General features: G+C 40.7%; 1 protein-coding gene across 1 annotated transcript in view; it reads left to right on the top strand.

Moving 5' to 3' along the window:
- Window positions 1-12,810: 12,810 nt before the first annotated feature.
- LOC118420428 overlaps window positions 12,811-23,081 on the top strand; it is a 27,085-nt gene continuing 16,814 nt past the window's right edge. The window contains exons 1-4 of the mRNA XM_035827217.1: window positions 12,811-12,880; window positions 13,542-13,628; window positions 16,064-16,156; window positions 18,882-18,971. Coding sequence (XP_035683110.1) covers window positions 12,811-12,880; window positions 13,542-13,628; window positions 16,064-16,156; window positions 18,882-18,971 — 340 coding nt within the window. The remainder of the gene's footprint in view (window positions 12,881-13,541; window positions 13,629-16,063; window positions 16,157-18,881; window positions 18,972-23,081) is intronic.

Here is a 23,081-nt window from a genome sequence, read left to right as displayed (position 1 = left end):
GTTTCTGTTGGGAAAAATAATATGGACGATTCAGGTGGACGAATTTAGAATTTAAACTGAATGTTTGACGCTCCATTGAAACAATAACTGTCAAAAGATTCAAATATTATGTGCTGATTTTCATAGGAACACCATCAAACTATGCAGCCTGACCCAAATAACTGTTACATAATCCAAGGTTATATCATATAAAATTGATAATCAAGACATGCAACATGCATCTAGAACTTTGAACTTTTGGAAAATCAACTTTGTTCAAATTTCAACTTTCATATCAGCCCTGTAAAAATTGTATTAAAGTATCTAAATGTATCTAGATTTCTTACTAGAAAAAAAAATGTTGTCCTGACAGAGATGAATCAGCTTTTAGGCGGTGTCTAGAAATTATGACTTGTCACAATGGCGTCTACCAACCAGTATAAATTGGGGTTCTGTAGAACTGTGTATATAACATTCAACAAATTGAATGTTTCACACTAAATGGCTTTAGTGTTGTCACTAGTATATTCTAGACTAGGTTCATTATATTTCAGCCATACCATAGGTATGGTGAAATATATTGTATTCGTAATGTTTCTTCTTTCTTTCTTTCTCCTGTCAAATCTTCAGAACACGGTATCTCCGTTGTTCCTATACCGAATGACTTGAAATTTGGCACAAGGGTAGAGTGGGCCAATACCCTTGGCCATTTTTTTTTTCATTTTTACCATATTTGTCTCTTAAATGATTTTATTAAGGTTTTTTGATCATCTTAAGACCAAAACGGTATATTTGGGCCCCCTGTACCCTGGTACGAGGGGCATTCAATAAGTAATGCCCCTGACCCACTGCAAGTTGTCTGATCTAGATGAAATGTTGCATGTGTAATGAGTCATATCTCTATGGGTTATGTTGCAAAAAACAGCTCTGAACTAATTGTGGTTACTGATTTACTGGTGTTTGAACTGAGTCAGGTGCGAAATGGACCAGGTGTGAAATGGAGCACGTTGAGTGTCGCGCAGTGATCCGGTTTTTGTATTTGAAAGGACGCACACCAAAAGGGACTTTTGATGAAATGAAAAAAAAAAACTTATGGTGATGATGCCCCATCATATGACCTTGTAAAACGCTGGCATCCTGAATTCAAACAAGGCCGGAAGTCTGTGGAAACAGCTCCCAGACCTGGTCGTCCCTCTCCTGCCATTGATGAGGCACCTGTCGGAGGACCAACCTGGGATGTCCTACAAGAACGGTGTCCAGAGCTACATCAAATGATGGAAGAAATGCATAACTCTGGGTGGTTCCTATGTAGAGAAAGACTAATAACTGTGCCAAGTTTCATTAATCTCCTGCTATGGGAAATGGGTCAGGGACATTACTTATTGAATGCCCCTCGTATTATAACCGAATGAGCTGAAACTTGGCACAGATGTGCCTTGATAATTCCCCCATATAGATTCAATATCAGTTTGGTGTACAGTATAACAAAATGCTTATTTTTGCGATTTTTGGGTCATTTTTTAACCCATAAGTGACACTTTTTGCTCCTGTACCTTGGTTTTAGAACCGGATGACCTGAAATTTAGTATAGAAGTGCCCTAGACATATGCGCACATGGATTCAATAACACTTGAGGCATACAGTACAACAAAATGCTTAATTTTGCGATTGTTTGGCCATTTTATGACCAAAAAGTACACTTTTGGCTCTTGTGCTCTGGTTTTAAAACCAAATGACCTAAATTTTGGTAAAAGGGTGCACTAGATATTTATTCAAATGACACATGTATAATTTTTGTCATAGACTACGTCAAAAGGATATATATTGGGGATTTTTTTGTCATTTTCCAATAGCCAGAGGGGTCAATGACCTTAAGGTCGTTGACCCCCAGCTGCAGATTGCACCTACTGTCATATATGTCTATTTAATCTAATTAGATAGGTAACCAATCACGTAGCCTGAATCTATATCCTAAAGAAGGGGGGTGGCAGCAAATCAGCGAGCCCGGTGTTATCTGGAAGAGTCCATTCTTACACAGAGGGGTTCATTTATTTTTTGAATTCATCATTGGACTGGTGAAGTCTTTCAGTGGATGTATTTTTGGACAGGTCTATTTTGCAATTTTACAGAATGTGTGCTAGAAGAGTCTATTCTCGCACGGAGGGGGGGTATTTCAAAATTCATATTTTGGACTTTGGTGACTTCTAGTTTGTCAAAGTCTTTCAGTAGGGTTATTTTTGGACTGGTCTAATTTGCAATTTTACTTGGGTGTTCTGGAAGAGTCCATTCTTGCATGGAGGGGGCTTTTTTTAAAATCCATTTTTTGGACTTCAGTGATTATATCAAAGTCCTATTTTAGCGGATGTATTTTTGGACTGCCCTACTTTACATGAAAGAGTCCATGTTTTGCACACGGAAGGGGGATTTTTTCAAATTCAGTTTTGAACGGGTCATGATTCAAAATTCAATTTTTAGTGGAAATGTTTTTAGACTGGTTTATTATACCTTTTCATGCACTGGGACCTTTTTTGCTAAATTCAATTTTGGATTTGGTTTCTTATTCAAAAGGCCAAGGTATCAGCGGAAGAATTTCTGGACTGGTCTATTGTGCAAATTCACATAGGGTGCACTGGAGTCCACTCTTGAACGGGGAATTTTGTAAGATTCATTTTTGGGTTAAACCGTCATTAGTAAAAGTGATTTTTCAAATGGGTGATTTTGAAATAGCCTATTGTTGCATGGGGAGAGAGATGGCTGAAATATGCTGTATTTGCTCTCAAGCAAATGTCGTCCTTTCTAGTTTTCCAGCTAAATTCTTTAGAAGCATCATTTTAATAAGTCTCAAGATTCTTGAAAATGATCTCAACGCAAAGCAAACATTTTTTTCCAGACGGTCAGAAAGTGTAGAGGGTCCAGAAAAACTTCCAAAGGCATGACTCATTGTTATCGGGACAGAAGACTCCTAGGCGGTACCTTAAACAGATTGTCGCAAGGTTCAAGAAGGTTACACGTGCACAATGACACACGTATGTCAGACCAAGCCGCTTCACACATCTCCGATATAATTAGAAAGAAAAACATCACAAATTAAAATCTACTTTTAAATTAATTGTCCTGTCCGTGAGCTTTGACTTGATTACAAAACCATTCCGAGGACAAACTTTGTGAGTTTTCAGCAGGGTTTACACCAGCAAAAGAGCCTGAAAGGCCTCAATGGCCATAAATCATAAGTTATATAGACCTGGACTGACAGGTCACTGAGTCAATGTAGCTTACAATCGGCTTTGGATTGATTTGGCTCTGTAGTGTTTTTACCACTTTGTGATCGTTAGTAAGTAGCCTGATGACCTGATCAATTTTTTTAACCGAATGATCGCTACACGGCACGAAAAATGGTATTTAAGGATGCTGAAACCATGCGTAATGTTGACGTATTTTCCTCCTTTACGGATCTATACACCACTTATACGAGTACGTAAATATTGCCTTTAAGTGGTCTTTCTGTAGGTCCGTGTTAGTCCTTATTTTCCGGTTTTCCCGTTGTCTTTCAGCAGCTTAAAGATGTCGTAAATGATTTTTAAAACCCCCTTAAAACTTGTTTAAAGTTCACGTTTATTTAATCTAAAGCCTCTTTACGTCTCATATACAATTGCATTAAGTGGATTATAACGTGTGTTTTAGTGCCTTTTCAGCAGCTTAAAGTTGCCATAAATACTTATTAAAACGCCCTTAAGACATGTTTAAACTTCACGTTTATTTGATCTAAAGCCTCTTTACGTCTCATATACGTGTACATTAAGAGGATTATAACGTGTGTTTAGGTGCCTTTTCAGCAGTTTAAAGTTGCCATAAATATCTATTAAAACGCCCTTAAGATATGTTTAAACTTCACGTATATTTGATCTAAAGCCTATTTACGTCTCATATACGTGTGCATTAAGTGGATTATAACGTGTGTTTAGCTGCCTTTTCAGCAGCTTAAATTTGCCATAAATACCTATTATAACGCCCTTAAGACTTGTTTAAACTTCACGTTTATTTGATCTAAAGCCTGTTTACGTCTCATATACGTGTTCATTAAGTGGATTATAACGTGTGTTTATGTGCCTTTTCAGCAGCTTAAATTTGCCATAAATACTTATGAAAACGCCCTTAAGACATGTTTAAACTTCACGTTTATTTGATCTAAAGCCTATTTACGTCTCATATACGTGTGAATTAAGAGGATGTGTCTATATTTTTCTTTTTAGCAGCTTAAAGTTGTCATAAATACGTACAAAAACACCCTTAAGACATGTTTAAAGTTCCCTCTGTACGTCTCATATACGTGTGCATTAAGGTGTGGATAAGTGCCATTTTAGGAGAATAATCATTAGCACATTTTAAAGCAAGAAAATACAATGGATGAAACTTTAAAATTTTATTGAATGACGAGAAAATATTACATGGAAAAGTAAAAAAACCTACAGCCTGCTAGGTATTTGTGGCCTTTCATTCTGATGTAGTCGGCAGTTGAAACAATCACAACGGTTGCGCAATTCCGTGCAGCAGCCCACAGTCCCATTTTCCAGTGTCGGGTGAAGCGTCTCGGCGTAAGTTAAAAAGAGCACACATGTACAGTTCCATCTGGTCACCACAGGAATAAGAATCCGGTAAGATCTAGAGTATCCTAGAGTAGTGGCCGATATGACTCGTGTTGTTGGATGGTCCTGGATTCTGTGAACGCGAAACATGTTCAGCTTGCAGTGTCGGCTTCTATTAATCCGGATGGTGCAAGGGCCATGATTTCCATTCTGTGTCGATTTCCAACAACAACAGCTTGTACAGAATGATAGCCACCTCGTATCTTTGAGTCAAATTCCGTCACCGGGGGTCCTAGGCGGTAAAAGCGGTGTCGCGGCCACAACTTGCGGGCTAGAGGAGGCCCAAACTTTCTTCAATACTTCTCTTCAAAAATGAACGCCTGGGAAATAACCGCTCCTTGTCGTACGTATGGCCCGTAAATTTGAACCCCCCACTCTTTTCTGCCATTGGATACATCCTATCACATGACACAGCTGTGCCACAGACGGACCAAGGAAGTTCAACCTCCTTAGACGGACGGAGGCGTGCGCCCTATGGCGAGTACGAAATAACGCTGAATAAATTTACATCTTGCCTGCCCAAACAAACACGAGCAACACGAGAAGACACCGCCTGTGTGCACAAACTGTTCTTTCTCGACGCTTGCTTGTAGATAAAGAAATAAACATATTTCGTACATTTACCTGTAGTAAGAACTGCTTGCCGTTTTATAGAGGAAACACAACTCACTGCACAAAACGGTATACCTACTACATCCTTATCATTACGAACTGGGCCAATTCACAACCGGGAAATGGAAACCCGCAGTTTCTGCGGCTCTCCTGCTGTGCGGAGCGGCTTAGTGTCATTAGCACCTCGGCGCGAGCAAACAGTCGCCTTGGGTAGTTTGACTGCTGAACGATGGTATTAGTGCATTTCAATTTTGTATCGCCAGGTGGTGTGTTCACCATCTTACAGTTCCAGAGAGCCGTATCTGTACAGCCGGTACCAGTAGCGCAACACATGTCCACGGGGTTTGCGTTCTCCGTCTCACTGGGATATCACATCAACGGTTTCAAATGGCAACGACCTTTAGTCTGACTAATGTAACTGCAAATGCTAAACTACGATTTGTAATCATGGGATTGCCAACGATATACGGGATTTTCTATTACTGCATTTCAAGACAAAACTTCCCACTCACATTAAGCGTTATATTGACGACGGCAAAGCGCCAACGCTTCTATTTGACACTAGTACGTCCGTCACTCAGGCAAATACAGAAGACGCATCACTCCCTGAGTTAGGGGATAGGCCTGGGATGTTGGCGTACAGTGTCATATTTTACAGTACTATTCCGTGTGTTCGCATCTATAACTCAAGATCCTGAATTGTCATTCCTCTTGATTCCTGGTAAAGAGGGAACTACGCTTTTAGCACTCGACAAACTCGACAAACATCATGAGCACTTTATACAACTTTGAATTGGCCAGCTGCAAGCGTTGGGGAGGTTCTATGTGCCATTTTTGGTGACATAGTGATACAGTTTGAAAGTGAAAATATTAAATTTCGTCAATAATCCTCAAGATCCTGTAAGTGTCATTCCTCTTGATTCCTGGTAAAGAGGGAATTACGCTTTTAGCACACGATAAACATCATGAGCACTTTATACAACTTTGAATTGGCCAGCTGCAAGCGTTGGGGAGGTTCTATGTGCCATTTTTGGTGACATAGTGATACAGTTTGGAAGTGAAAATATTAAATTTCGTCAATAATTACACTCCAACCCCGCTGTACATACTACCCCCTGCACAACGTACCGAAGTTAGTATAAAGCGATAGCGCTCTGTAACATAAATCTAAAGTCTACAGCCGTTTGCTCAATTGGATTCATCCTGTACATGTCATTAGAAGTATTATATTTAAAGTCAAATTAATGACTTCCGTCAAGGACGATCTACCTATTCGCCGCATTGCAGAGGGACTGAAGAGGAGCCTCTCCTATATGATCGGTTTCCCCTGAATTGGGCTCTCGACTACATTGATCGCATTCATCGCAAATCGTTGGAAATTCTAGATGCCTACTACAACCATCCAGATGTTGTCATTGCGATGAAAGTTATGTATCATAACGCTTCAGCCGTTGCAATCACCCTGGAGTAGCTAGAGGGACAGCCCCAGGTTACCACTGGCGCCTTGCAAGGGGACCGCACTCTTGCCCCGTTTCTCTACTCATGCTTATACAACACACTACAGACAGCTATCACAGACACAGGCGGTCTCCTTCAAAGTTGCCTTAAAAATGGAAATGCAAAATATACGAGTATCTTAGATTCTACCTGCTAAACAGTAAAGGCTAACATAAGTAATCATTTTCCTCATTCCATCAAGTGGCCTCATTCCATCAAGTGGCCTCATTCCATCAAGTGGGTCATGATTTTCCTTTATCTGATATAACAGCAGATGCAGGAATCACAAATGAGTAAATGTTGGGTGCATTATGTGAAGTGCTGCAAATGTCGCAGCCTTTCAGGTATTGTGCTCTACCCGGGAAACGGGTCTTGAAAATAGCGTCACTGATAACGAAGTCCCGGCTTGATTAGGGATTCTGTTCCGACCTTAATGTAATTAACGTTCGTGAAGTGTTATATCCTTTATTTTGCTCTACTCAATCACCGACACTGAACTCAAATTGCTAGCATGCTACACATATCACAGGAGGTGCTTGTCTATAGCTAGCCATTATTAACCACTGTCCAAAACTTCACCGCTTTATCGACAGGCGTTACGTGATGAAATAAAACAACAGAAATTATCAGAACTTTTCTCCGCAACTTGTCATCGTAAGGATCTTAACAATGTAATTTAGTCATGTTGTCTGCCTTATCATATTAGCTGCAAGGAATCAAAATATTTTGCATATCAGAGGTAAGGGGTCCTGAAAAGTGCCATGTAAAGGTTGCGTCGGATTGAAGGTTCATTGCCGTGACGGATTCTCATGTCATAGACATAGCAAAGAAAGAAAGAAAGACAAAGACTTTTCCTTCTTTGCCGACTCCGTCAATGCAACTTACCCGTGGAACACCTAGTCATTGTATACACGTGTTTTATCCGTCCCGTTCTGAAATACGTTACCGCACAGTGACACCCGGCCTTACAAACATACAACACGTGATATAGAAAGGGGAGTTTCTTCCTAGACTTTCAAATCAATAAAGCAATCTATATACCCTGTCTAGGGTCCATAAAGTGTTTATGCGGATTCTGAATTATGTTAACATATGATATACACAGACTTGAAGTCTATTATGTATATTTATGATAATATACGCAGCCTCCTTTGTGCTTTTTCTTCACAGCAATTTAGCAATTAGTCAGCCTTTCCTTTTTCTGTGTTGATTGCTGAGAGGGACTGTCTATATACTTCACAATGCATAAACGAAACCACCGTTTACGGTAAGGAAACAATTATGTCTCGTGCGCATGAAACAAATGTATTGGTAACGTGTTACCCAATATATCATAGTAAAGTCTATGGAATTGTCTCTGCTGTGCTATTGAACCCCGAATAGTCTATCCAATTGCTCCTGTTTTGTTTTTCCGTTTATCTCAAAGCATTCTGAAATAGTGCCATCGACCATGTCAATTTACCTGGGCGAAATCTGGGTAAATGACTAAAAATTGCTTCCTGTTGCCATGGTAACATGTATATTGAGCTGAAACTTGAACGAACGTTTTCATGAAGGCTATTGGATCATGTATTACACACGTTTTACTAAAACAACGAAGGGATGCCACCAAGTGCTTGTTCCTTACACTCATAGGCATCAGGAACATATATGTCCTGGGCTATAATTGAAAACTCGAGAAGTATATACATATACGTTTCAAACTTTTGTGTTTTCTGTTTCGTGTCTCATCTCAGTTTTCCTGATCGTGTATCATGTGACAATAATCATAGTTCAGTGCGGCCAGAAGGTACCGTAACCAACAAGCCAAAGGTATCATATGTAAGGATGCCCTGATAAGACTATATACGGACCAAGAATCCGTATCGTCGAAGTATCTGGTTGTGTTCTCTTTATTTTAGCTGTGAGATTAATTCATATTTTCGCTTTGCCTGTCATGCTATCTATGAATTTGTCCCGTTAGCCGATAAAACCCCTTTCTCACAACGTTGACTCAAACATTTCGAGCCGCGTGATTCGTATACACACACACGTTTTTCTGATCATGATAAATCGCGGTAAGGTGAACGTTTATACGCGTAATTTGCGTATAGAGTGGTGGATCCGGACCGCCCAGCCACGATTCTTCTGCATTTTAAAATCGCCCGAGCTCGCTAATTGACCGTATTTTTCGCTTAAATTCCCTGCACGTCACAAATTGGACAGGGCTCGGGCGACGTCCGCCCGACACTAATGATCAGCGAAACATCCCCTATGAGATGGACATGGGCGAAGTCAGAATGCATTAACCTGTAAATAACGGGCCATTATTTAGATCAACGTTAATTTCTTGTGTGAAATATGTAGGGTATAAGTGGATTGGACGGACACATAAAATTAGAACATTAAGGAATTTTGCATAGAGCTAGTGACCAATCGAAACCTTATAAAAAGGTAAAAAGAAATCGTCGCCGGGGCCTCACTGAAGTTAAGCCCACCAACCGTACGGTACGCCGAACTGCTAAAGATCACCCGAAGTCCGACCGTGTTATCTGCAGGACATCTTGTCGTTCTTTTGCCGAAAATGCCCATGTGGAATTCGCCAACACGTCGGCCGAGCTCAAATCATGACGGGGGCTCAGCTACAGCGGCTTGAGTCTATGGCAAACTGCGGACTTCGGATCCCGGAACGCTGAAATATACACTTAACATACGGCCAAAGCTTATTTCTCTGAAACCATACCCATGAATGAGCATGCGTCTGACCAACAGCCATCATCCATGACACATTTCTAGCCTGGCTCCCTAGTGACCGCTGCCTCATTGCCATCATTTCGCTTGCTAACCACGGAATTACTGCGGACTACGGAGGATGGCACTCAGGCTAACACATGTCAGCCGATAGATTTAATAGATACTTCAAAGTCTAGCTGATTCAGTATTTGGTGCCATACCGTGAGGCTATGCCGTTCAGGCTATGGGTTGGAATGGACTAACTTGTAACATCGTCTTCTCGCTTATGCCCATGATGACACAAAATTCTCGAGTACGACATTTTCAGAACCGACTAACTTACATAACCTCTACCGGGCTCCGTATGGTGCCATTTAAGTCCTTTAGCCGTCCGACTCCCCTAGCATACTACAAATGTATTCCCTCTATAACCATTTGTCCAAGTTCTACTAGAGTCCGGCTAAGACAAGCGATCCGCGGAGCATGGAAGAGGCTATAACTAACAATCCCTTACACATTTTGTCTCATTCAACCACCTATGCGTTATACGTTAATATCTTACGTATATGTAAGATTAAAACGCATGATTACATATTGTGAAAAAGGGCACGCAGTCAAGAACAATTAAGACTGTCCAGACACCAAAGGAACTTATTTTAGGCTTGTTAAATTTTTGTAGTCGATATATACTAGTATATTGGCTGTCCTTACGAATAACTTCCAATTGTCGCTTCGCACGTAAGTGAGTGACAACATTACACTTTACAGGGTTTACGTATACGCCAGTATATATGTAAGAGTCGTTTGAAATGTAAGAGTCGTTTGAAACGTGTACTGATCAGTACACGGCCAAGACATTTTCTCGTGGAATTTGTGAGGAAGAGATTCAGGAAAAGTGATGAATACTTATAACCAATATCAAGCTGTCGAGGCTTTTTTTCACATCATCCAGTAGGCCCAAACACATGATTCTGAGTACAGGCTTATGAACATGGTTCCAAATTTTTTATCAGTTGCAATTGACACCAGTTTAAAAGGTGTACACCACGTACCGATATTATGCACAGATTATATATATTCTTTAATGCCCGGTATATGAACTTATCTGATGCTATGCACAGCGCAGAAGGAAAGCGGTTCTATACAACAGTACTTCTCAGCTAAGTCAGAACTGCGGTGTAACGTTATGTTAAAAAGTTTATAGACTGTCCTAGTTGTTATTGGGGATTACTACAGTTGTCAACATTGACCGTCATATTTGTTAATTAGTACTAGACTTACTGTGTGTATTTTATGTAACATCCAATCGCCCAGTAAATAGACATGTGTTAAATGTTGCGAGTCCCATGTCAGACACGAGTGAATGAACGAATAGAAAGATTTTTTTGTAAAATAATTGTAATAATTTGCTAGAAAGGTAGTGAAAGCGAGGAAATGTTCACTCAGTAAGGTTTTCAGTACTAGTCTGTTTTGATGACATTGTCAAATTCCACATGAAATCACATACAGGTAGCCAATCTATTCACAGTGTGTACTTATTGTACGGATTAGAACAAAAGTGGCAGTGCTACATGGCTTGGGTTTCCCCTTCTCTCCATGGTTTTATCTAGCCTGAGTAATATCCTCCATAGTGCCCGCTGGCTCAATACTTTCGCTTGCAAACCACGGATTGGTTAGCAAGCGAAAGTATTGACTATTAAACTAAGCCAGCAGTCACTACGGAGGATGGTACTCAGGCTAGGTTTCATCACACAAGAAAGAAACCTGGCTTCAAGGTAATCTCCTGGCTGATTTACCGGTGCGATAAGATAGTATCAAAGCTGGTCTATTCTCCGAGCAGAGGTTAAGTCGCGGAGATATACTAGTAGTAGTTGTTACCGACTCGCTCCTCTCACAGATGTCGTGCCTCTCGAATAACTTTATACTCCTTGACCAGCTTTGTTACTATGATCCTTTATGCCACCGGTAAATCTGCCTGGAGACTAGCTTCAAGGATTAATGGATGTCAATATCCTGCATAGGTATGTACACACAAAATCTCACCGATGTTAAGATTATTATTCCGCAAGTAGATCTAGACCAAACACATATCCGTATTTCCAACTCAAAAACCAACGACAATTACATCTACAACAAGAAAGGTAAGTAGAAACTGCAGTCTCTACCAAATAACCGAACTAAGGTTGACATCAATCATAATCACAAGATTGACAGCTTGTACTTTATAACTCTGAATCTTTACACGTATTTGCCTTACGCCGGGTAGTAGTAACAATTGGTTCCCTATCAATCTTGAAAGCTAGTTCTAGCACGTTCATATTCAACACAAGTTGAATTGCTATTGTTTCATGTCTAAATAACTTTCTGGGTAGTCACGTACACCAGTCACATGTACAAGGCATTTATGTCTCCACAACTGATGCACTGTCTATACAATGTCTCTCTGATATTCCGGTGTGTTTCATCTAAGTCGTCCAGCCTGGCGAAAATCTGGAAACCACAGTCGTCGCAGGTACTAGTCAAGTCAGCATCTGCCGCCTGTCGATAAAAAGATCAAGTATATATAAGTTTCTCAATGTCGGAAGGCAATTTAAGTATGAGATAGTAGTCAGTAGCATATCTGAAGCATTCTATGCGGTTTCATTCTAAACGACAAATACCCAATGTATGGGGAAAAGTTTCTTTCCTCACCTCCCTAGTAGTCTCATCATCTTTCGGTACCCATCTTGCGTTCTTGTGAAGCTCCATCTCCTTATCTAATCTGGATCGCACGCTCTGGGCAAGTTCAGGTGTAGTTATAATTGATATTTCCAGACAGGCGCCTTTGTTGACCGGGCAGTGGCAATATCTGAGATGACAATCCAACTGAAACTCCAGACACACTTCTATTATCCGCAATGCGCCTTCAGGGTAGATAGCACTGATTTTTTTGCGTCCTTGTTCCAGTAGAATTCCTTGGTCTGCCTTCAGTACCCTTACCGGCCCAGAGACGGGACATGAAAGGTTTTCTAGCCAGATAAACAGTGTCGTAGCGTTAAACTCCGTCATCTCGGTGGTACCCGGTAATCCTCCAGCTTTCCCTGGTGATCTGATAGCGGGGCCAGCGGATAGCAGGAAAGGTCGACAAATGGCCTTACGCCCCAGCTATTCACACTTGTCCATAACAATGGTCGTGTCTCCCCCGCCCGAGGAACGGAATTTTATCAAGATAAGACAGATAAGCACGGCCAATCAGCGATCTCCTTTTTCGTGACGTAATGATCAATTGTTTGTCCAGAGCGATTTTTCGGTCAGTCTGCGCGATTGCGGTCAGTCTGTTCATGTGCAGTTTGCTGTGCGGACACGGATGACTTTCGCTGATCACAGTATGGGAGGGCTCAACGCCAGCGTGGGGAAAGCCTATGTTTCCACGCTTTTGGTTATCCTCTTGATGCTAGGTAAGTTATGGTTATACTTGTGTCTGTAGCACTTTTCAGTCAAGGCTCTGTGTGGCAAGCCGTTTTTGACGTGTTTTTAGGCATTTTGGTCCGGCTTTCTATTTTGTTTTCTTTATGTCTGCGGGCCAGTCAAAACTGCATGGAGAGCAAGGAGGTCCTTGATGGAGAGTAAAGTTATCTGTGTCAAAGTTTCAAACCAAAAACGCAAGGTCGAACTCGACGTCTCCTGCTCAAGACGATGAAGTTAAACTTATCTTAAATCCAATCAGATTTATTCATTCTATAGCATGAACGAATTAAGATATCTCTCCCCAATGGTGTCCTTGTTTTTGGTTGAAGGCAGAATATATTTGCTACCTGCCCTGGTGCGAAAGCGCTGCCCTATGCATAATTATGACGTCATTCATTCGGAGCTTCCGCGCCGGAATTTCACTGTCAAAATGGCGCCCGGTTATATGTGCTTGTTTACAAGAGACTTGGCTGAAGCTGTTGCTAAACCTACGAGGCGTTCCAGTGGAGTATTAGACCTTACACAAGGACAACAACAACAAGCATCCTGTAGCGTGTTATCAGATTCTACAGAAGTTATAGTTTCGGACGATAACATCAACACAGGCACGACGTCGGCAACCGTGAACTATTGTCAACTTTCCTTTTCCAGTGACTGTACAACCGAGTGGAGTACACTCACTACCCAAGCATGATGGGGAGAGTGGGGACTGGCCTATTGTGGACATGGTCCAAGATGGTAGGATTTTCCATTCATTTACGGCATTGTGCAGTTTAAATACTGTCATCTTACAATATTACAAACTGTTCGGGTAGCCATATATAGTAGTAGATACGTGTAGACCCTGGTGATTGAAGAACTTTGTTGCACATTTTGGCCACACCGGGCTAAGTACAGGTCACAACAAGACTTGCTGAAAAGATAAAGTTAAAGGCATACTACGTAGTTTATCTGAGTGACCACCAGAGTTAGACCCTCCTGGCTGTAAGTAACAACTTCCAGGCCTCGAGTAGGGGGTTTACGGAAAAGGCTGGGCTGTCTACCTGGGCTGTCTACCTGGGCTGTCTACCTGGGCTGGCTATCACGTCAGGCTACAGCAGTAGGGGTTGTTTGTGCTCAAAAAAGAAGCTATGTATGAAGCTATTGTGTGTGTTACAAAACCTAGAGGTTCTGGATTCAAATCAGTTGATATGCCACCGATCTTGTGCCCTTTGGAAACGCTCTTAAAACGACTTATCGGGCTGATTATATTAGTCTTAAGACTGGTGGCTAGTTGGTCAAAGGCGTCCAGGAGCCGTTCTTTAGTGGCTGTCAGGGTCCAGGTTTCTGCACCATGCAGTAGGATCGACAATTGAATTGTGAGGAACTTAAAATAAGCGTTGATAAAGTGCAAGGATCTGGAACTGCAGCCATTTGGTGCTAACTCAGGTGACTTAAATACGACAGCAATCACCCCAGGTGTGGCCATAGGACTTGTTTTGAACCACTTACACTGGCAAGGAAGGACCCCTAGTCTTGTCCGTAAGTGTGGTGTTTTTTTTTTTGCCCTATCTGAGGGACGGCCCTTACCGAAGCTAGGCACTCTTTTCTCTACCCTAGTGAAGGGAGGACAGTCGTTTTAAGAGCCCTTCCCAAGCGCACAAGATTGGTGGCATATCAACTGATTCGAACCTAGAACCTCTGGGTTATGTAACATACACAGCTCCTTCAAACACAGCTGCTTCATACACAGCCCCTTCACACACAGCTCCTTCAAACACAGCTGCTTAAAAAACAGGTCCTTCACACACTACCACTTCACACAGATCATTCACATAATAACACACAGATCCTTCAGACACAGCTTCTTCGCTGAGCACAAACAACAACCCCTACTGCTAAAACAGCTTTTGTGGCAATGGGCTTTCGTAGGTCCAAGTAGCCTGACGTGATAGCCAGGCAGGGTAGACAGCCCAGGTAGACAGCCCAGCCTTTTCCGTAAACCCTCGAGTAGGCACCCTAGGGGGTGGGGTAATGAGTTCATCACACTCCGGCCTGGCTACAGGGGAAGATCTTCTTCTTTGAAAACATGCAATTTTTTTCACTTCAGATTAGGATATAATCATACAATTAGTCTATTTTGTAGGGTATCAATAAGCTGAGGTTACATTCCCTTCAAAACTGCAAGAAATCTTGCAAAGATTACAGGCACACAAGACAATTTGATAAGCCAGATGTGGGTGTGTTTCCCTAGGAAGCATGGAGGTCCATGTAGGAAGATTACAGTTTGTAGACATGTTTGTATGATGCACTGATGTTGCAACTGTTCTCACTGAGCCTTGGTATTCAATGCTAAAGGGTAGACTTAGCTTACTGTGTAAAGAATGTCAGGAAAATCTACTTTTTGTATTGTCCAAACATTACAAAATTATACTACCTACTTCTCGCTTTTCTGTTATTCTGGAGATATTAATATAAAAAAAGAGTAGAATAAGCCAGAAGGCAGAGTAAACGAAAAAGCCAGAAATTATATAATATAATTTTTTCACCAAGAATGAGGGCGGTATCGGAATGGAGTTTCTAGCGATTTCGGAGGTGGGTGGTCACCCTCAGACCGAAGGGCTACAGTTCTGCTAAGAAACGTAGGACGCAAAACTTAATCAAATGTGGTGGAAAGCCGTTTCCAGCTTCTTTCTCAGAAACGTATTGGTATCGTCTGCTGCCTCATTATTATGGGTAGAATATGTAGTGAAACAGTGAAAAGTATAATTTTTTAACATTTCTTTTTATTGAAGCTGCTTAGAAAAGAATGAATTTTCCCAGGATAACAGTCTACGTGGTAGAGAAGCTAAATTCTTCATGTTTGTGTAAAATGAAAATAAAAAAATCCATGTGATAACTTTTTTTGCAATCTCCGATGACGTAATTTCATCCCATTTCATATAAGCCTCGCACAAAAATAATACAACCCACGGGCTTTTCAGGAAATACTATACTATGCTCAGCTATAACGATCACCAAGGAATAGGGAGCAAAAGTTAGGGAGACAACAGCGCACATCCGGCCAATTACACCATGATTTGATCTCCGACCTTGCTGACGCTGTTGTAAAGGCACCCTGTGGAAATAACGACAATTTCCAAATAGACATGGTGCAGAGACCACCAAAATAACGTCAACCATCCTTTTTCCAGCGACGACTCAACTGAACGATGCACATGCACAGTCCAACTCCAAGGATAAGGGGAACTGGCGCAGGCCTACTAGTGTGGATACGGTCCGTCATGGTAAGGATCCTCCATAATTTCATAGATAAGATGATTTACGCAGTTTACGGGTCGTAACTACATGTCGGGTTGTAACTACATGTAAAGTCTTTGCTGACTAGCCTGCAGCTTGATGCCATGCTGTAAGCAAGGCTAGTACGTAGACGCTAGGGTTTGTTTGTTTGTTTGTTTGTTTGTTTAGGGTGAACATGCCCCCGAGGAAATTCGAACCACAGCGCCGGCACCACCCCCCTCCCCCAAATCCACCCTAACCTGTTACTATGGTAGTTTAGACCCTGAAAAACACTATGAATATTATTATCGAGGCAAGTCTACGAAAGCTTCACCTTCCGCACTGGTATTCCAGTGCCGATTCAATGGTCAAATCTGCCCAGCACTGGTTTGTTACGTTAATCTTGGAGGATTAGGAAAGATTTGGCTTCTGTTTATTCCTGGGGACAGACGTAAGTCTGTATAACCAATACGGGATGACTGAAGACCAAAATTTAAACTTGAATTATGTTAATCTCGAAGGATTAGGAAAGATTTGGCTTCTGTTTATTCCTGGAGACAGACGTAAGTCTGTATAACCAATATGGGATGACTGAAGACCAAAATTTAAACTTGAATTATGTTAATCTTGGAGGATTAGGAAAGATTTGGCTTCTGTTTATTCCTGGGGACAGACGTAAGTCTGTATAACCAATACGGGATGACTGAAGACCAAAATTTAAACTTGAATTATGTTAATCTCGAAGGATTAGGAAAGATTGGCTTCTGTTTATTCCTGGGGACAGATGTAAGTCTGTATAACCAATACGGCATGACTGAAGACCAAAATTTAAACTTGAATTATGTTAATCTCGAAGGATTAGGAAAAATTTGGCTCTTGTTAATTCCTGGGGACAGACGTAAGTCTGTATAACCAATACGGGATGACTGAAGACCAAAATTTAAACTTGAATTATGTTAATCTCGAAGGATTAGGAAAGATTTGGCTTCTGTTTATTCCTGGGGACAGACGTAAGTCTGTATAACCAATATGGGATGACTGAAGACCAAAATTTAAACTTGAATTATGTTATCTGGAGGGATTAGGAAAGATTTGGCTTCTGTTTATTCCTGGGGACAGACGTAAGTCTGTATAACCAATACGGGATGACTGAAGACCAAAATTTAAACTTGAATTATGTTAATCTCGAAGGATTAGGAAAGATTGGCTTCTGTTTATTCCTGGGGACAGATGTAAGTCTGTATAACCAATACGGCATGACTGAAGACCAAAATTTAAACTTGAATTATGTTAATCTCGAAGGATTAGGAAAGATTTGGCTTCTGTTTATTCCTGGAGACAGACGTTAGTCTGTATAACCAATATGGGATGACTGAAGACCAAAATTTAAACTTGAATTATGTTAATCTCGAAGGATTAGGAAAGATTTGGCTTCTGTTTATTCCTGGGGACAGACGTAAGTCTGTATAACCAATACGGCATGACTGAAGACCAAAATTTAAACTTGAATTATGTTAATCTCGAAGGATTAGGAAAGATTTGGCTTCTGTTTATTCCTGGGGACAGATGTAAGTCTGTATAACCAATACGGGATGACTGAAGACCAAAATTTAAACTTGAATTATGTTAATCTTGGAGGATTAGGAAAGATTTGGCTTCTGTTTATTCCTGGGGACAGACGTAAGTCTGTATAACCAATACAGGATGACTGAAGACCAAAATTTAAACTTGAATTATGTTAATCTCGAAGGATTAGGAAAGATTTGGCTTCTGTTTATTCCTGGGGACAGACGTAAGTCTGTATAACCAATATGGGATGACTGAAGACCAAAATTTAAACTTGAATTATGTTAATCTCGGAGGATTAGAAAATCTCGAAGGATTAGGAAAGATTGGCTTCTGTTTATTCCTGGGGACAGACGTAAGTCTGTATAACCAATATGGGATGACTGAAGACCAAAATTTAAACTTGAATTATGTTAATATCGGAGGATTAGAAAATCTCGAAGGATTAGGAAAGATTGGCTTCTGTTTATTCCTGGGGACAGACGTAAGTCTGTATAACCAATATGGGATGACTGAAGACCAAAATTTAAACTTGAATTATGTTAATCTCGGAGGATTAGGAAAGATTTGGCTTCTGTTTATTCCTGGGGACAGACGTAAGTCTGTATAACCAATATGGGATGACTGAAGACCAAAATTTAAACTTGAATTATGTTAATCTCGGAGGATTAGGAAAGATTTGGCTTCTGTTTATTCCTGGGGACAGACGTAAGTCTGTATAACCAATATGGGATGACTGAAGACCAAAATTTAAACTTGAATTATGTTAATCTCGGAGGATTAGGAAATCTCGGAGGATTAGGAAAGATTTGGCTTCTGTTTATTCCTGGGGACAGACGTAAGTCTGTATAACCAATATGGGATGACTGAAGACCAAAATTTAAACTTGAATTATGTTAATCTCGGAGGATTAAGAAATGTAGAAAGGTTTTGCTTTTGTATAATACTTGGAAACAGACTCTGGCATATACATGACTTGTATTCCTGTACCTGTAGTAGTCCTGTATTCCCGTTTTGTGGTTTGTATGCCATTTTCCCTTAAGTGTTTAATATTAGCTGCATGTTATATCTAAACCTCTTTTGTTTGTATGTCTTTTTTTTTGCAATATTATAATTTGTGATGTTGCACACATTTGCATTGATGTCAAATAATGAACAATGTACTAGGAGAACCTTTGGAGGATTGCAGTCCTATCGATCTGGAGAATGCTACAGAAGAAGAACAGCTGCATTTGCAACATTGGGATTGGCTAGCAGGTAAATAAGATATACTAGTATGGACATGTGTGAATTGTTATTTTTATTCTATTGATAAATGTAGAATTATATATCCATTACTTTTTTATTGTTTGTGAAAAGGCCTTCTCATTTCTATTTTCAATGGGCAGTAAATACTTGACAATGTATACCCCATAGCCTACTTGCACTCTGCAGCTGTCACTCAATCCAAAAGCTTAGGCCACAGCAAGTAAATTTATGGATGACATCCTCCACAGACTCCAAATTTAGTAAGATGGCACGGACAAAAAAAACAAAGCAGGCCAAAAAAAACAGATTCCTATATTATAAACCTTATTAAACAAGAATTGAAGCGACAAAATATGATATTAGAACCAATAGATCTTTAATTCCTATATATAATTATAGTATTACCTGCTGGTACGGTGTACTGAAGGGGAGGGCCATTGATTTTTTTGGCCTGGGGGAAGGCCATCAAAAATTTTTGAGCCGGGGAGGGACATCGAAAAGTACCGTCCAAAGTTCTGGGAATTTTGTAAAATATAAATTATAGCAAAATGTCATTTTTTTTAATGCAGGAAATGGCATTTCAGAGGGTCAAGACTGGGTGTTAAGGGGTGTTCCTCACCCTCAAAGCCTTTGTCATTAATAGAAATGTCATTAATCTTAGCTTAATCTGCCAGCAGAATTTGCCCATCGAAATGCAGCAAATGCCGCTTCAGAAGGTCAAAATTTTAGAGCTTTCCCGGGAAAGCTAGCCCCTGGACCAACAAGGATTGCTGCACCTTCGAATTCAGCCCTCCACATGTTATATGTTTGTATACCATATGTCACAGTAGAGATCACGATCCAGGACAACACGGCGCGCCGCGACACGGTAAAATTTATAATATTTGCAACATCAGTCATATCGGTCAGGGTATAAGTCACGCTTGTGCCGCACAATCTCCAGCAGGGTTTACAAGTTACACATTTCGACAACGCTGGTAAATGTTGTTGAATGTTCTACTATACGTGTATCTAAAAAAAGAACTTTTTTCAAGAATAAAACATTGCAAAGATTAACGTTGATGATATTGACCCGGCCCGCCAGCGCTATCATGCCGTGCGGGGCATGCAGCGGCAGTTTTCTAGCAGAATTCTTAGGCACAAATATATTTCTAAGCCCATAAACTACCAAATGTTTGGTTTATATATGTAGGGAACACATATGCACATAAAGTCATAATATTTGAGTTCCATGATGTTTGACCTGGTAATGTGTGGTAATGCGTCTTTTAAGCCCCCTTCACACGAGAGCACGAATGAGCCTGAATGCCGTCCGAATGAAATTTTTGTCTATTTGTGGCAATTCCTCGCAATTCGTACCGTATTCTAAACATTCTTACTGTATGCTAATTGATTCCTGCTAATTCGATTTCCGTGTGAAGGCCCTATTAGTACTACACTACCCCCTCTCTCTTGCCGCGGCGCTGATACTGGTGTGGTTAGAGCCGTTTACAATCATGAAGCTGTTTCTTTACCATAACATGCACTCAAATGCAGAACAAAAAGTCCCAAAGGTGGGGTTTGATGGTTCTTAAGTCGCAAGACGAAAGTATTCATCAAATGGATGATTAAAAAGGAAAAGGGACAATTGAAAAAAAAACAAAAAAACTTGGACTTGAACCCGGGTCAAAGCTGCTAAAATGGATCTTTAGGTCAATGCTCTAACCACTACGCTATGTACAACTCAGTCAATGTTAGACAATTTTAACAGGTATAGAATTGTAGCGCATAGCTTGGGCAGGTCCGTTCATTCCGAAATTCCCAAGATTCCAATGCCTATATAATCTTCTGAACAATGTCTAATCTTCTGTTTCGTGTGAAAAAAATTGCGAGGAGATGAGAGCCTGGCAAATAATGGCAGGAAATTTCATGTGACCAGCTCTGATTGGCTGGCTGGCATCTCGGTGTGTCGATAGCCACGGCGTTTTTAATAAATGATGATTTTATTTAGTCCTACTTGAAACCTACTACTTGTACGTAACTTTTTACCAACTACACTCAAGACTACCAGACTTGTGTCACTTCTTCAATATTAACTTATCTAATAATCTTATAATAATTGTTGTTCCAAAGTTAGAACAGGTTCGGTACACGTCTGACTAGTGAAATGTACTCAATAGGTGTGAAACTGTGAGTAATATCTTGAAACTCTGCTTGATGTTTTGACACCTGTTTGATGACTTTACAGTTGTAATTGTTCTTCTAAAGCTGTGAAATGATTTGGTACATGTCTGACTAGTGAAATGTACTGATTGTCCACACGCGTTGAAGGGCGGTCCGGGAATGAGCCCCGGACTGTCCCGCCTGCCTGGAGCTAGTTAAGCTGACCCTGGTGGGTCCGTGTGTGGTCGGATCAACAACCTTCTTGATCAAAACATAAATAAACAACTTTATTATAACCTTAACACCTAACAATTTCCATACTGGCATATTGTTTGATCTCATTGGTATCTTTCACATACAGGGCTCGAAACTCATTTTTGGTATTAGGTACAGGTGCACTGTTTTTTTATTGCACCAAATAAACTAATAAAAAATAGATTATCAGAATAACTTACTAAATTAGTAATTTGAACAGAGCTCTTCAGAAATTAGAACAGGGGTACTTTATTTGACATTTTCACGCTGTTTCTGACATCCAGGAATTGAAACACCAAATTTTGCTGACCAAGAGATCGTGTGGTGTAGGTGGTCACGGAGATAAGCGAGGATAAGAGGACATGTTCTCATCCCAGCAGTTATCATAGGAAGTACTGAAAAACTCCTGAAACAAATGACGTCATGTTTTGAACACATGACTTGACAGTCAGTGTCCTAATGTCCAGAGTTACCTTTGGAATCAGGAAGTCGGTTAGTGTGTGGCACTAGATGTTGGCTTGGCACACACACAGTTTTGGAACATTGAAAATTTTGATGAACACAAATTCCAACTTCAAATTCTTAAGCAAGTACTATGACATTATCTTTATAACACATAGATAGTCAGGAATATGGTGTTAACTAGTATACTGACATCTTTACATGCAAAAACCTAAGAAAATATTTGGGTGCACCTGTGTACCTGCAGACAAATATTGGGTGCACAGCTCCAATTTGGGGTGCACCTGGGTGTAAAAACACCTAGTATTTTGAGCCCTGACATATTGTTATATTACTGTATATCAGAAATTACCTTATAAGGAAGCATACTTATATGAAATTTATCTACAAATGTAAGTAACGCTATATACTATAGTGTGCCTTGAGTAAAGTTTAAGAAGTTAATATAGTGTCGTAGTCTTGAGTGAAGTTAACATTGTGGAAGTGACACCGATTGCAATCTGTACTAGTAGAATAGCTGATTGTCCTACTACAGATCCCGATCCCAATCCCAATCTGTATAGTACTAGTAGTAGTAGAATTGCCGATTGTCCTAAGGACAGATCCCGATTGCAGCCTGTCCTAGGATCTGTCCTAGGACAATCGTGACCTCAACTGTGACATGTACATCAAAATGGAAACTTTGCGGTCTGTAAAATTGGTGGGAGGGCCATCAAATGGTGGAAGGCCATCCAAAAAATTTAGGGGGAGGGGGGCTAAATTGGAAAAAAATTGAACCGGGGAGGACCCCCACCCACCCCCAGTGAATATCACCCCCAGTGAATATCATACAGTATTCATACAGTCCCTACTATGCTGGGTTTCATATGCATTGGAAAACACAGGCATGATCAACACATGGCATCAGCCGCAAGTAATCATGCCTCAAGTTTATTGGATCCCTGATGGTCTTTGGGTTTAGAGAATGCCTACCAGAACACATGGTTCAATCACTGACACAGTGTAGCCTCCATAGCAGGCTTTCTGGGGCCCTTTTTTGGCTCATAATAATTTGCTGGCCATTTCTATTTGTACTCGGTCGCTGATTGCTGGCGTTTTCTGATTGCAGGCCTCCGAAAGCCTACACCTAAACGGCGCATGAAAGTGATATTATCATATAGCCAGGCGCCGCGGACCAATCAGAAGGCCCCGTTCCACGTTGGTTATGACGCCGTAACACTTAGATTCCGGTCAGGCCGGTGTGTATCCTTCTTCTGATTG

Source organism: Branchiostoma floridae, chromosome 8 (genome assembly GCF_000003815.2).
Source record: "Branchiostoma floridae strain S238N-H82 chromosome 8, Bfl_VNyyK, whole genome shotgun sequence".
Lineage (NCBI taxonomy): Eukaryota > Metazoa > Chordata > Leptocardii > Amphioxiformes > Branchiostomatidae > Branchiostoma > Branchiostoma floridae.
This window is presented reverse-complemented; position numbering and strand designations above follow the sequence as displayed.